The sequence below is a fragment of the Choloepus didactylus genome, chromosome 1 (assembly GCF_015220235.1).
Source record: "Choloepus didactylus isolate mChoDid1 chromosome 1, mChoDid1.pri, whole genome shotgun sequence".
NCBI lineage: Eukaryota > Metazoa > Chordata > Mammalia > Pilosa > Megalonychidae > Choloepus > Choloepus didactylus.
Window position 1 is genome coordinate 199,055,914 of NC_051307.1, and position 15,703 is coordinate 199,071,616.

Sequence of the window (15,703 nt, forward strand, 5' to 3'; positions counted from 1 at the left end):
TTATCACTACAGCCACTTGCCCCAAGGTCAAGGTCACACGAGGCAAAAGAGCTTGGGGGAGGGGGCGTGACTGGCGCCTGTTCCCCCGCTGCTCCTTCGGAGTGCCACCAGCCTCCATGGTGCTCACCAACACAGAGGGGCCCCCTGTCCTGCCACCCTGCTGTGGTTGTCCCTCCTGGCTCAGCTCAGTGTTGGGAAGAAAAAGCTGTCATTCCCAGCCCCTTCAGCACCCTCTCTACCAGGAAGCCTGCTGAGATGAGGTTCTCCAGCCTCCTGGCCAAGGCTCCCTGTCTGTGGAGGGATCTGCTAGCCTGGGACAGTGGGGTTGAGGGGAAGCAAGGGGAGCACATGAGGGGTGAGGCTGGACGATCACACCATGGGCCCCTGCGGTAGTCAGACCTTCACCAGGGGGCCTGAGACAAGATGCAAGCTTGAGGCGTGGGGGTGGCAGGGGGACAGAAAGCCCAACTATGGAGAACACATGCTGTGAATGGTTCCCAGCAGCCCTCTGAGGGGGGCTTTTTGTCTCATTTCACAACTGAGGAAACCAAGACTCAGGGCAGTGAAGGGGCTGGGCAAGTAAGTTGGAACAGAGAAGGGATCTGAACCCATGTCTCCAGGGAGTGCCACCAGCCTCCATGGTGCTCCAAGGTAGGTGCCTTGGAGATGGGTTCACAAACAGGAGGGGGGATCTGTGCAGATGGGGTGCTGGTCTTGCTGGGCATGCGGAGACGGCGGGGGAAGACCCCCACAGAGCCCCTTGGGAGGCCAGGGCAGCAGCAGCCAGTGGCCAGCCAAGAACAGGGAGCAGGCAGGACACAGGCTCTGTGCCGCCGTGCAGATGCCACAGGTGGGAGTCATGGCTCGTCCTCCAAGTTTAGACTCTAGGGAAGACTTCCCAGCCAGGGAAGGGCTCCAGAGGCCACTGATCACAGCTCTGAGACCAGATCCCTGGGTGACCTTTGTACTTCTCTACACAGCCTGTGCCTCAATTTCCCCAACTGAACGCTGAGGCCCAGGAGGGCTCTGCAAGCCAAGACACAGTGACCTTGGTAAGGGGCGAGCGTGACCCAACCTGGGCAGGGAGGGGCCCTGCTTCCCCTTTCTCCCCACCCTTTCCACCCCGGAGGACTTGGCACGGACTTGGGACTCCATGGCCAGACAAGGGAGATTCCTGCCTGGCTGCGGGGGTGGTGGGAACAGGCGGCTCCAGGATTCCCCCAGGGATGTGAGAGATCTGGAGAGAAGGGCCAGGGAGTCAGGTTCCAAAAAAGACAAACTCCAGTCCAGACTCCACCCCTGGAACATAACGAGGCTCAACCACCATCTCTCCTGCTGCAACCTTCCCAATGCCTGAAGTCCCCAGAGCTTGTCCCACCTCTGCACAAAAGCTTCCAGCTTTAGCTCAGTACTCACTTTCTGGGGTCTGACCCGTTCCTGGGTAGGCCCACTTCGGGATCTATCTGCCCGCCCTGCCCTTCCTGCCACAAACTAGTTCCCACACCCACCTTGATCTTGGAGGCATCAAACTCCACCTCCTTGGGAGGCTCGGGTACAGGTGCAGGCGCAGGCGCCGGTGCAGGGGCTGGAGCCGCCTTAGTGTCCTTCTTGGGCTCTGGCTTTTTGGGGGCCATGGAGGCTGTAAGCACAGAGAGAGATGTGGAGAGAGGGATGCCGAGGGGAAGGTAAGTGAGCCTCCTGCACCAGACCTTTATCCTGTCTGCACATCTCATGACCCCACCCCACCCTGCTGTGCACAATAGGGACAGGGCCATAAAAGGCCATCGGCTGGGCTCAGGGGCTATTTTGAGGCATTGTTCAGGCTCAGGAATGGGTTGGGGAGGGGGAGGGCGCGCCATTCCTCCCAATCACCTGTTGGGGGAGGGTGGGGGAGGCGAGGACAGAGGCCGCTGCTGAACACACATGCCAACACACACGAGCACAGGCGCACTCAGACAAACGCACACGGGGGCTCTGATGCCCCTCAGCAGGTGGAGCAGGTGGAGAAGGCTGGACCAAGTGTGTGTTGTGCGTTGTGTTGGATGCAATAGCACCAGGACTACCTGAGGGCACCTTTCGAGTAAAACGTCACATCTATACAAGGAATCCCTGTGTCTCTTTGTGTGTCCGTGCCTGCGTGTTTTTATGTGTGTGTGTGGCTCTGTGTTATGTCTGTGTGTTTCTGTGTAGGGAGCGTCTGTTTGAATCTGGGTGTTGTGTACATGTGTGTGTGCAGTCCTCTGCATGGGTCTGTGTGTGGGATGGCCCGTGTGTAACTTTGTGTGTTGTCTGTGTATGTCTGCGTGTGAGTGTGGGTCTGTCTGTCTGTGCCATGTCTCTGTGTGTGTGGAGGACAGGCCTTGTGTGTCATCTCTGCGTGTCTGTGTCTGGGTGTACGTGTGTGCCTGCATCTGTTTCTGAGCGTCTATGTGTGTATCTGTGGCTACTGCCTCTGTGTGTGTGTCCGGGTGTTTATAAGGATCTGTGTGAGTGTCTGTCTCACAGGCAGCTGCAGCCAGAGCCCTGGGGTGGTCCAAGGAGAGAGTCGAGTGGGTGCCCCTCTTCCAGGCAGTCACCCAGCACTACCTCCCTGGCCCTGCAGCTAGGTTCTCGGGTTTCACCCCTGGCTTCCCTACTGCCCCTCTTCCACAGCGCCCGATGACCCCTTTCCCTGAACAGCCCGGGCCTGGCTCCCTGCCAGCCCTTTGTATACCACCTCTCCTCTGCTCGGGCACATTCAAGGCTTGGACCCATGGACCCCTCTTCCGGGACGCTCTCCTTGATGCTTTTAGTAGAGGCCCTGAGAGGGTTGGAATCTGCGGGACCCCAGGGGCCTGGGTGGGTTTTATGTTCCCAGTGCCCACCCCCCGTGCCAAGCCCCTGGTACCACCCCTTGGTGCCCAGCCCTTGGCAGACTGAGTGTCAGAGTGCAGCCTGGGGGGTACCATTTGGGGAGGAGGGGGATGGTGGGAAAGCCAAGGTGGCGTGAGGTCCTCCCAGGCTCCGAGCTCAGAGCGCGGACATCTTGCAAACACATTGGGCTCCATTCCCTGCCCAGTGTCTATGCCTGAGGGCTGGAAAGGAGGTGTTTCTGGTTATTTTTGAGTGCCTGAAGCCTTTGATAGAAACTTCAGAGGCAGTGCAACCCCCCCACCAGTCTAGGGGGTTTCCTGGGTGTGGGCAGGGGCTGCAGCCCAAGCTGAGGAGGATTTGCTGGGGCCTCTGCCTGGATGATTCCCACCCACTTTCCTACTGAGCCCAGAGGCCCTCCCATCCTGTCAGTCAGCCTCATGGCGAGGGGGACAGCAGTCCAGGGGTGGGGCCATGGACATTCCTCCCTCATCTGGAAGGCAGAACTCCACATCTGGAGATCTGACAACATCCGGGGCTGGGGGGAGAGAGGCGGGCAAGTTTTTCACTTTTCTTCCAGATGTTTGGCAACAGTATTGAGAAAGAAAGTGGGGGGTGGGGGTCCACAGAGTCGAATCAGAGATGCTGCAAGAGAAGGAGATGACCAGGGTAGGACACACAGCGCGGGGCCTCTGGGCACCCGATCACCCAGGCCTGCTGACCCTCAGGACACCTAACTCTGGACATTTCACAGGGGGCCCAACCAGCCACCGGAATAGCCAAGAAGACACGACCCAGTCCACTATCATTCATCACTGGGGCAACTGAAGCCCAGGGCACGGGACATCCCCAGGGTCACCCAGAATCCCCATCCCACTTCTTTCCTCCACACACCATTGCTGTTCTTTGGAAACCACCCATCCGATTAAACAGGGGTAGGTAAGGGATGTGGACTCTAGGCCTCAGTTTACATGTCTGTGATACAGGATGCACAAGCTCATACAGGCAACCAGAGCTGCAGCAGTGTTGCCTCTCTCTGCCAGTGTGTGTGTGGAAGGGGGGAAGTGCCTTGGTCCCCCTCCCTTGTGCCCAGAGCAGAGGTGTGTGGTCCTGCAGTGGGGACAGGGTGCACAGAGCTATCCACACTCCCTCACCAGGGCTCAGACAGTCTGAGATCTAAACCAGGCCATGCCCCTGCTGGCTCCCAGAAACAACAGTGCCATAGGGCTCATCCCTGTAACTAATCAACCTATAACTAATGCCCAGCCCCCTACAGGGACTCTGCAGGGATCAGCTCAGAGCCCCCTGCCCCCCCCCCCCAACAAGCCATGCCTGCCTTCTGCAGGGCCAGTCCCCTTGACTCCCAGCAGGATTGGCTGTCTGAGCCAAGGATCAGGGCCTGAGGAGGAAGTGGGGGGAGCGAGAAGCAAGGACAAGCCACACCAAGGACTGACACTTGCTTCTCTCTCCCAGGTCTAGCCTGAGCTCTTCAAGAGCAATGGCCAAGCAGGCAAGTTTCCGTAGGGCCTAGTGGGGCTGGTTCGGGGGGTGGGGATATAGCCTGGGGGGCCTGGGAGGTCTGGATCCTACGGCTCTCATCACCCCCAGCCCTAGGGCCTGTGTCTTGGCCTGGTCTGACGTGGACTCACACATACCATGCCCCAGAGCCCTCTCCCAGGAAGGTCACCTTGCCTCTCCCACTCACCCCACTCCCCAAAGGAATGCTGGGGAAAATGTGGGCCCTGACTTCTGAGGGTCCCATGATAGAGGCAGGAGGCTCCAGCCCACAGCAACCTCCTTCCAGACTCTCAAATACATCAACCTCTTTCCAGCCTGAAGGTCCTGCACAGGCTGTTTCCTCCCTCTTGTCTTGGGATCCAGGCTCCTTGTCATCCCTGGTCTCAGTGAGACGTCCCATCCCCTGAGAACACTCCACAGACCACCGCACCTGCTTCCTCTGCCCGGTCTCCTATCCTGCCCCCCATCCCTGCAGACCCTAAAACAACCTGGTCTCTTTGTTATCTTTTCCCTTGTTTGTGAGTATCCCTCTCCCCTCCCCTACGAGTATCAACTGTGAATGGAGGAATCGCTGTTCTACTTTCGCTACCCAGGGCCTAGAATAAAGCCTGGACACAATAGACACTCAATAAATTTTGGATGGACAAATGTCCCAGGCATCTCGGTTTACCCACCTCTCACAGGGGTACTGGAACCCCTTGTCAAGCCCCATCCCTGCAGTGGGGTGAGGGGACCTGGGGGGTGAATTTGCCTACTGACCGACAGGTGCACTACTGCACAGGGCACTCCAGGCTAGCAATGCAGCCAATGGCTGCCCCAAGCCCACATGTTGCCCCTCCCCATGGCCACCTGAACTCAGGCCTGGTCTTCCTGCCACTTCCCTGTCCACTGTCTGCAAACCCTCACCAGCCTGAAGGAGCAGGGGTGACCCCAAGTTACAGGCTGTGACTTGACCACCACGACTGGCCAGCAGGGGGCGCAGAAGGGATGAGAACCGAGATCCCACGTCCCAGATCCCAGAACCCCAGCCCAGGTCCTGAAATCCAGAAGCTAGAACCCAGGAACAGACCCCAGACTGGGAACCAGACCCAGGGGACGGAGACCTAGATGCTGGCACACAAACCCTGAATACAGGCCTCCAAAACAAAGACCCCAAACCCAGAGCCAGGACCCAGGGTTCAGGATCCTAAACCCAGACTCCAGGCAGCACACTCAAACCTGCACCCCAGACCTAGGACCCCGGACAGGGGCTGATTTCCAGATCCACACAGCCTGGGGAAGAGGGGATAAACGCTAGGCAAACAGCAGGGGTGGGTGCTTGGCAGACCTCCCTAGTAGTGTTCAGAGAGGCTTAAGGAATGTGCTTCATCCTACAAGAGCCAGTTTGGGAAGCTCAGAGTGTGGCAGCCACGTGGAGGGGGTGGCAGGGTCAGGATGAGGCCTGGCTGCCCCTTGGGCCCAGGAGCCAGAGGCAGGCAGGAAGGCGGGGGGCAGCTTCCCACGTGCCCTTGTCCCCCCAGCCACAGGCTCCGCAGGCCGCCCAGGCCCGCCCCGGCCCGTCCCTCCTGGCCCACAGCCTCTGGGCTGGGATGCAGGCCCACACTTCCCGGAGGAGTCGAGAACGCGGCCTGGGCCAGACCCAGAGGCTCAGAAGTAGGTCAAACGTTGCTGTTTGGCAGGTTCCAGAGACCCTGACCAGGCGTGCACAGGCCCACGGCAATAGCTCACCCCCTGGGACCTATGTGTGTGCCCACGTGGGCGTGAACCCACCACCATACCCAGCACACCCGTGAACACAGACCCCCACAGGGCCACTGGGTCCCTGCCCAACTGCACAGATGAGGAGACCAAGGCCCCAAGAAAGGCAGGGGCTACCCAGTGACTCTGGCTAGAGGTGGCACAAGGCAGGCATGAGGACAGGGCGAAGGCGATGGATTTCTGCACCATCCTTTGCCCGTGGAGCCTTGGGTACAAGTCAGACTCCAAGGAGGACTCCCCAGCAGAGCTGCTCTGCCACCAACAGGATGTGGCCTGTTTCCCAGAGGTACAGCCCTAGGCCTTGGAAGGTGGGAAGGAGTGCCCAAGGGGAGGCAAGAGACTTCCTATGCCAGGAAGCCGATCTCTGCTGCTCTGGGCCTCAGTTTCCCCATCCGTACCATGGCCACAGGTGGAACAATGTGACCCTGGGTTTGGAGGACAGTCACTGCCCCCCGAGTCCCAGCTCATCTTCACCACCCCCACACCACACACTGACAACTCTGTCCTCTGCAGGCCAAACACAACCCTCAGGCCCCTCCCTCTGCCCACTGTGCTGACGGGGACCAGATGCTCCAACCTTGTGGTTCTGGGGGTGGGGGTGGCATGGCCCAGTGGGCTGGCAGGCGAGCCCTGGGTTTGGCCCAGGGACCTATAATCAGCTCCTGCCCCTCTGATCCCGGCCCAGGACTGACGCTTGGGGCTGTGGTGTCCTGGCCGGCTGTGGCCACGGCCGCTATATTTGGGAGCCCAATTCAGCATGAAGGCGGGGTGGGTAGGCAGGGACCAGGGCCTCATGGGGGGCCTGCTGGGAGACCCTGTTGGCCAGGTGTGGTCCACTGTGGAAGGAGGGCATCGCCCTGGCTCAAAGCGCCTGGTCTGAGGAACACGGCCTGTTCTCAGGGTCCTGGCCTGGGGGGCATTGGACCTGCTCTCAGTGATTGGCCTAAGGAGGAAGATAGGAAAGGCATCTTATTTAGTCAAAGGGTCAGGCTGCAAGCTAGGACCATGTGTCCTGAATGTATGAGAAGGGGTGGCGTGGGGGTGGGGGGCTGACAAGGATGAATGGGAGCAGAAGGGCATGAAGTTTGGGGTAGAAGGGCCTAGGATGGGAGGAAGGGGATGTCAACATGTTGGTCAAGGAAGCTGAGAAAACAAAAGCCTGGGACGGGGTTCCGAGGGAATGGGGTGGGGTGCAGCCCTGAGCCCCAGCTCCCGGGCTCTGCTTGCTGGCCCAGCTTCCGGACCGGGGCCCAGCCCCTCCCCCGGCATGGCCTGAGGCCTCTTTGAGCTGCCCTGGACATTCCCGCCACTGGGCCAAACCCTGTACTCTCCCACCAGCAGTTTACCAAAGAGCAAATATTTATTGTCCTTGGAAGAAAAAAAAAGAGTCCCCTTTTAGGCTTGGGGTCTGGGAGTTGCTACAGGGGCTTGCAGGGGCTCAGCAGCGGCCCAAGATGACCAGAACCCTCTGAGGGTGGAGGAAGGAGGGTGTGACACGAGCTGGCCTCAGAGGAGAGGGGCTGAGGCTGCACCAAGCTGCCCAGGTGGGGCTCTGCCCGGCTCTGTCCCCGGGCCACACTCTTCCCTCCCAAGACCTCTGTTTCCTCACAGTTTCCCCAAATAGGGTTGAGGGTGTCCAGACACTGTCACTTCGGCATGAGGTGTGGACGTAGGTGTGACTGTGTGGGTTATGCAGTCTGTACTCACACGTGTCGCCATGGGCACAAGGGTGTGAACACACGTGTGGGTGTGTGGGCATGTGCAGTCCGTGTGTGCTCACATATGTCACCGTGGGCATGAGGCCGTGAGCAGGCATGTGTATGAGCCTGCCTGGGTGCTCCTGGACGTGTGTGCACGTCCGCCTGTGAGCCTGTTCATCTGTCGGCATGAGGCGGGGCGGGGGCGTGCGGGTACAGCCTCTGTTGAATGGCCAATTCAGCCAAAAATGCAAGTAAATTTAGTGAGGGGGAAAAAAAACCCGTCAGTCAGACGAGGAGTCTGAATTGAGCGGTTGTTTGGTTGGATGGACCGACTGTCTCAGGCAAACAGTTCACACTGGCCGGGAGGAGGCACCAGCTTCCCTCGGCCATCACAGAGAAACTGGGGATGGGGACCTGGACTGATCTGGAGAGAGAGAGGCAGAGAGACATGGAGAGAGAAACAGGAGATAAATTCAGAAATAGGAGAGAGAGGGTCATTGAGCAGGGGTCAGGGAAAAAGAGGGCCCCCAGGGCAGACTATAGCTTCCCAGAGACCTCTCACCCCAGCCTCACCTCTGTGCCAAGTATAAGCAGATTCATTCTCACCTCTCACTCTGCCTCGAACAGCTCAAAGTGGACAAGGAGTAGGCACCAGACCGAATGCAGGAGAATAGGGTGGGCAGGTGGAGTGGCAACGGAGGTGACAGTGATGGGAATGAAAGCTGCACAGGGGACAGGGATGATTGCTTTGGAGGTAACAAGGAGGTGACTGTGGTGATGACACTGATGACTGGGAAGGCCTCTCTGTCCCTCTGAGATCCCATCTAGCTATGGTGACCCCACCAGACCCAGGACAGCCCACCCCCCACCCCGCTCCACCCAGTGCCAGCTGTGCCCTGGCCTCCGGTGGCCACACAAAAACCCTCTGTGGCCCAGGGTGTGGATGCTGCGTTAAAAATGGCCCAAGCCCCCAGCCAGAAATAGGGTCGGATTCTGGTACCTGCCCATGTGGGTATTTATATATCCATCCACCTACCTATCCAGGGTAGTTATGTCCAAAACACACACATATGCACATACCCAGGATGCCCATTCAGACTAACCCACCCCTGCTGTGTGTTCATCTGGAGATACCTACTGGCCCCTGGACACTCTTGGCCCTGCCTTGCACACCCTGCCCAGCCCTTTCCCCTGGCACTAGGGCCAACAGGAATCACACTGAAGTGTGAATGTGCACACACACGCACATACCCACCTACACAGTAGCCCCCACCCATAGCATGTACACATCTATGCACACACTTGGGCACACAGATCCACATGTAGGCATGCATTTTGTACGTGCTTGCACACACGTGCCTTTGTGCATATGTACACAAACATCCACATGCTCCCCCCACACACCCTTAAGGCACCACAACTTCAAAAACACAGAGCTAGTGAAAGAGCTCTGGGTGGTTGTTGGGAGCAATGGGAAGGAGAAGAGAGGCTGAAGGAAACCCCCAACAGGGAACCACACCAGGCCTGCCTGTCGAGTTCTGGGAGGACTGTGTGAGTGTGCATGCATGGGTGTGCGTGTGAACATGTGTGTCCAGGTGTTTGGGGCTTTTCCACTGCCCACTCCTCCACCCCACTTGAGGGCCATCCCTCCCCCATTCTGCTCACAGAGGGGGAAACAGAGGCCAGAGCAGGGCAGCTGGGGCCTGGGGAGGTCAGTGCCCCTGGGTTTGGGGTCGTGAGCCTCAGCATCTGTGTTGTTCTTGGCACGTCCAGGCCAGATAAGGACTGGGTCAGAGCTCGGCTCTCGTGGGAAAGGACTCTCTGGAAGGCTCCCGACCCATTCCTTTCCCAGATCATGGACCCCGAAGCAGACAGAGGGAGGGTGAAAGGGAAAGAGGATGGTTAGGGGAGAGGCAAGTCCCCATCAGGCAGGTCTTGAGGCCCAGGGTCCACTGCAGGCTGGGGGCAGACCACAGCAGGGCAGAGACTCACAGGTGCCCAGGAACACGGGGTGACCACTGCCCACAACCCAGGCATGCCTGGGTTGTCACCAAGGCTGACCTTTGTCCGCTGGGAGGTGAGAAGCCCAGATGGGCCTGTGAGGGCTGCCTGTGAATTGGTCCCTCAGACCTGCCCCGGGATCCCTGAGCGTGGGGCCTGGAGCAAATGTCAGGGGGGCATGCCAGGCATGCAGCTCTAAAAACCCGAGCTGGAGGCTCTCTGCTCCAAGGTGTCTCATGAGGTTCTGGAGCCAGGGCTCAGGGTCTGGGGTTCTGTGTCTGAGAGGTTTGGAGCAGTTTGCGATGAGGAGGATAGTTTGGTGGTGGGGGCGGGGGGGTTGGACTGTTGAGGGATGCCAGAACAGCATAGAGAACCCAGTTCTGGCCATGGCTCCATTACTGATTCCTGGGAGCCTCTTCCCCTCTGCAGACTTCGGTGCTCACACTTGTACATCGGAGTGGGGGCTTGGGTCAGCTCAGCAAGTGCACAGTTGCCCCAGCAGGGTCAGTTTTGAGCATCCTTGGACGTGGGTTTCTTCCTCCACTTTTGCATCCCCCATTAACTTTTGCACCCTGCCCATGTTTCAGTGCAGGGCCAAGGGGCTGGAGCCTAGAGGGAGTCAACAGGGGCACAGTCATTTGGATTCTGCACAAACACAGGGCCAGATCCAAGCCTGCAGATAACTGGGGGAGGACCAGGGTATTCCTGAGCCCCCAGGGAACCCTGCCTGACAGCAAGTCCCAGGTGAGGAGCAGGAGAACCACTCTGCTGGGGGCAGTGGGGATGCTGTAGGACCCCGAGACTCCTCCCCCAGTGCACTCTCTCCCAGCATGCTCCAGCCCCCTGTGTGGACCTTTAATCACAGTGGATGTAGCTCAGGATCAGGAACCACAAAGAGGAACTGCCATCGATTGTGGCTGCCAAGAGCTGTAGCCACCTCCACCCCACACCCCCACCTCTGTCTCACCTTGGGGTTCAGAGAGAGGACATGCAGTCTCCCCCACCATCCCACTGAAGGCAGAGGCTGACCTGGGCTAGGGGTCCAGGGTGGGTCCTCTCTGCAGCCTCCCAGGCTTCAATCTCCCATTTCAGAGTTGAGCTCACATCCCTCCTCCTCTCCTCCTGGGCTGCTCCCTGATTTTCTGAGAACTTGCTGGAGGAGAACTATCTAACAGAATGTCAGGGACTTGTCCAGAAACCTGAAGGTCCTTCTGAAATCCTAAGATACTTTCTCTCCTAATGGGGAAACTGAGGCCCAGAAGAAGAGGGCCCTGCCCATAGCCACTGAGAGCGGAGGAGGCCAGAGGTGAGCAGGGATTTTGATGTCCAAGGCTCCAGCCAGTAACTGTCCCCTCTGCCACAGAAATGGCCAGGTCCTGCCCTCGGGGACTCATGGCCCCTCAGGACAGAGGCACCAACAGCCATCAAGGCAAATGCTAAATTTGTATCTAGTAAAAAAATTAGGAGTCCCCAGGTCTCACTTTGCTGGGAATGAGGAGTGCAAATCCAGAAAGACTTTGGAAAGGAAGGGACATTTAAAGGGCATACAGGAGCCCCCCAGGCAGGAAAGGGAGGAAGAGCAAGTCAGGAGGTGAGATGCTTGGGGGCGGAATCCTGGAGCTCAAGGAGGCTTCAGGGAACAGGGATCCCATGGCTGTGGGACCAGGCAGATCACTGGCTACCTGGAAGCGCGGCCCCATCTGTTACATGCCCCGAGTCCCCAAGCCTCCAAGCCCAGCCCAGCCCAGACCAAGTGTTTAAGTGTTTAGGAATGAGTGACCACAGGGGACTCCAGGAGCCATGGGAGGCGTTAGAGCAAAAGAGTGGCCCAGTCAGGGCTGAGCCTTCTGATGACTTCCCTGTCCCTCTCCTCCCGCTCCTCTCTCTGCCAGGTCATCACTTCTTTACCCCTCTCAGCCTCCAAGGCGCCTTCTGTGGTTAGGCTTGAGTTGGAAATTTGAGGTGTAGGCGCTGAGGTGGAAGCGGTGGCCACCCTTCATCGTGGACCGAGCTCTACTCAGTGGGCCCGGGATGGCTCCCAGAGCCTGCTACAGAGGGTGGGAAAGGGGGTTGCTGGTGGGGACAGGAAGTGTTGATGGCCTGGAGGTCAGTGCTCCATCCCCTGCTTCTGTGCCCCCCCCACCCTACCCCCCCACACACGCATGCACACACATGCACATAGCAAATCAGGATGACAGAGAAGGAAGGGGTCTGGCAGGCCCGGGGGAGGCCTAGGTCACTGTCCACCCACTGAGTGTGCAACTGAGTCCGGAACCTTCAGGACCTCCTCTTTCCACCTGGGAAGTGGGACTTTCCATCCACTCCTGAGGAAGCAGAGGGGCCCCCAGGATGGAGCCGGGGCCCGGGGCAGGCAGGAGCTGGGTGCATCCTGCCCTCGTTGGGCCTGTCCGGCTGCCAGTGCCCCTCCCGCTCAGGGAGGTCTCTGCGCTGAAGAGAGATGCCCTCCTGTCATCCGTGGAGCCTCCTCCATGGCAGCCGACCCACATGTCCCCAGCCTGGGGTCGTTCAGCCTCTCCCCCAGCCGACGGGAGCCTCAGAGGGCCCTGGCCTTCGGAAGGCCTGGATACTTGGTCTGGATGAGCTGGGTGACCCCTGGCACGCCACTGGCCCTCTCTGGACATTGCTTTCCCACATGCAGTTTTATAAACTTCCGCAAAGTGCTTCTCCTTTCTGGCCAGTTCAGCCAACGTCCACAGTGCCTCTGTGCCAGGCTCAGTGCCGGGTACTGGGTGGCCGGGCAGATGCGGCCCTGGTCCCAGTCCCAGGGACATCCCAGGTGTCCGCCAGCTCATCGCTTCACCCCAGCCCTTCAGGATGAGAGGAAACTGAGGCTCAGAGAGATTGTCCAGCCGCCCTCAAATGGCTCAGCATGCTCAGGGACCACCCAGGTAGAGGGTCCCTCAAAGCCAAACGGCGTTGTAGTGTCAAGATCTAGGGGTCCCACATGCAAGGGCTCCCTGCCACAGCTCCCAGCCAGGACCCAGCATCCAAGCTAATCCCCCACCCCACCCTCCTCCCCCTTCCTGGCCCCCTCCTCCTTTCAAACCACAGGGCCCGCCGGCCTCTGGAACGCATGCCCAGGACCTCAGTGATATTTTGAGTTTAAGAAAACTTTGCAGTCGGCAGGAGCTCTTAAAGGTTATAAATAGCAGCAGCGGGAGCCCATGCTGGGAGAGGCGGAAACACGTGTCAAAGCAGGCCTGGGGGGGTGGGGGGATTCCGAGGCACAGACCGCCCCCCCACCCCACAACTAGGGACCCACTAGGCGTCTGGGGATTTTACAACTGCTGGAGCGGGAAGTCACACCCCACCTGGAAGGCGTCTGGAAAACATGGCCCCCCTTTCGTCCCCCATCAGGGTCTCCAGCAACTGGCCAGGTTGCCCCGGGGTGTGAGGGCACCGCTGAAAGGGGATCTGGGCTGAGAGGTCTCCCTCAGAGCTGCCCAGAGTAGGGACTTCAGGGTGAGATGGGTTTTGGAGAGTGTCTGTTCTAACCGCAGTCAGTATCTGGAGGAACTGAAGCCCAGGTAGGGAAGGATTATTCCAAGGTCATACAGACGGTTTCTTTCCACCAAGCACTGCTGCTGCCTCCCCTCCATGTCTCAGGACCAGAGAATGCTGACTTAACCCCATCAAGTAAAGCACTGAGCAGGACTGCAGACAGTGGGAAGGGGCCTCTGACCTGAACCACCCTTGTGGCCCCCCTAGATGGGCCTCATCCCTCAATGATCCGTCCAATCCTGATGTTTCAGCTCCTACAGAAGATCCCGTTAGACAGATGAGGACGTGAGGATCAGAAGACAAGGGCTCCCCTCCACCCCCAATGGGATCTGCACCCATGCCCACACTGGCAGGGTGTGGACTGTGGACAATCCAAGGCCAGGGTGGGGTCTCAGCAAGGGAGCCAGCTCTGGTTTTGGCCACTGTGGTGTCCAGATTGCCTTGAAGGCTGTACAATTTGAGGACATGCCCTCGGGAGCTTGGTCTGAGGAGACACAGCCCTGTCCTCAGAGGCCCAGCCTAGGAGAAAGCAGCCATGATGGCCCCTGGCCTTCCCAGGAGCACATCTCCCTTGATGTTCCCAACTGCTCCACAATGTGCATGGAGCACAAGCTGTTACTCCAATGCACAGATCAGGAAACTGAGGCACGTGTGAGGTTCCCACCTGCCATCTCCAGTCCCTATCCACTCATGCCTCACCTGCTGCCCAAGGCCCCAGCCAGGTCTAGGGGCAGTAGCCAGGTCTGGCATTCTGGCACTCTGAAGCTCAGGGAGCCCCGAAAGGTTTATGGGGCTCCCAATGAATGGGCCTGTTGAGCTCGGAGGGGGCCAGGCCCAAGTAAACATGACTGTGTCTGAGCTACCATTCTCCCCCTTCCTCCTTTCCCAGGACCCAAGACCAAAATACGACTTCCTGTCCCCGGAGCTGAAGGCCAGACTCACCCTCAGAGCCCCAGGCTGGGGCCCACCGGAGGAACACAGCCCAGCAGCTCAGGCAGCCCTGAGGCTGGAAGGGGCACAGGACTTCAGGTTTTCAGATGCAGAGGTCTGCATCAAAGTCCCCAGTGCTTGAGCCTAACTGTTAACACTAGATCAGGAAACTGAGGCAATGAGCAGGAAGGGGTCCAGCTCAGAGCTCCCAGGTCAGAACAGGCACTGAGCCCCGGGAGACCCTTTGGAGCTGTAACTTCAGAGCAGCCCAACACCAAGGACAGGAGCCCTCTGAGGGCAGTCTGTCATAGGCTTGCTCTGAGTTCTCTGGGGCTCGGTTTCCCCACCTAAAGGCCAGGTGTTGACGAGCTCCCTGCCTGCCTTTCCACTTTGTGAACTAGAAAGTACTTTGGAAACTAAAAAGTATCATGCCCTCCCCAGGAGCCTGGAAGTCCTGGGCAGGGTGGCCCCTGGGGATGGGGGCCCTAGGAACCTGCCTCAGCTCCCAGCCCCAGCTGGAATGTGCTGAGCGGCGACTGCCATGTGAATCATTACACCTCATCGGTCTGAGCCTGGGACTTCCAGACATAAACCAGCTCAGGCTGGGTTCCGGCAGGGAGGCAGCCTCTGGGGTGAGGTGTCTAGGATCTTGCACGGTCTCTTTCTCCCTGTCCACATCTTCACCGTTGGCATCCAGCTCTGCCTCTGCCAGGGCTCATCCCATAGACCCACAGAGAGAGGCCAACCTGTCCACAGCCCCCTGCCTCAGTGACCTGTGGCTGCAGAAGCAAGCCCTGAACCCAGGTGGTAGAAGAGGACAGCCAGAGAGGGCTGCCTAGCTGGCTTCACTCAAGGAACCCACATTATGGTGGGCAAGGAGTCAGATAAGGAGTGGTTGTAGGGTTGCTTGGGACATGGGCTGGGGGTAGAAGCTTTCCTGGCAGCTCTCTGGGTTGGGAGCCACTGGGGATCCGGTGCTGGGAGGCCAGGCCTTCCTGGGTCTCAATTTTCCAGCCTATGCCATGGGTATGACCCACCCCCAGCCCCTGCCTGATTTCTCAGGGTGACTGAAACATGAATAAAGTTACTGGCAGGGCTGTGTTCATGCCTCGTGCTGGCCTGATATTCCTAAGCTGTGGAAAGGGCAAGAAGGAAGATGGGGATACAAAGAAAGACAGGAGAGTTAGTCAGAGAGCTCAGCAGAGCAGTGAGAGGACCACTGAGGCAGACCCCTCCACCCCTGAGGAGCTGAGCTGGCCTGGGGCACCCAGCTGGTAGAACAGCTGGGGATGGAGGGAGGGCCAAGCCCAGGTCGTCTGGACCTGCCTCTGCTCCCCCACCAGGGGTCTGGGACAAAGTCCTGAGCCAGTGCAAGGCTTGGTAAAAAATAATTAATTTTTCTTTTCAAGTGAAAGTTCTGACTC

General features: G+C 58.7%; 1 protein-coding gene across 2 annotated transcripts in view; it reads right to left on the minus strand.

The window, feature by feature from the left end:
* Window positions 1-1,826, minus strand: part of MYL3 (myosin light chain 3) — a 36,046-nt gene extending 34,220 nt beyond the window's left edge. For both annotated transcript variants that reach the window (XM_037828958.1, XM_037828955.1), the window contains exon 1: window positions 1,509-1,826. In XM_037828958.1, the coding sequence (XP_037684886.1) occupies window positions 1,509-1,775 (267 nt within the window). In that variant the 5' untranslated portion in view covers window positions 1,776-1,826. The remainder of the gene's footprint in view (window positions 1-1,508) is intronic.
* Between the last annotated feature and the right edge of the window lie 13,877 nt (window positions 1,827-15,703).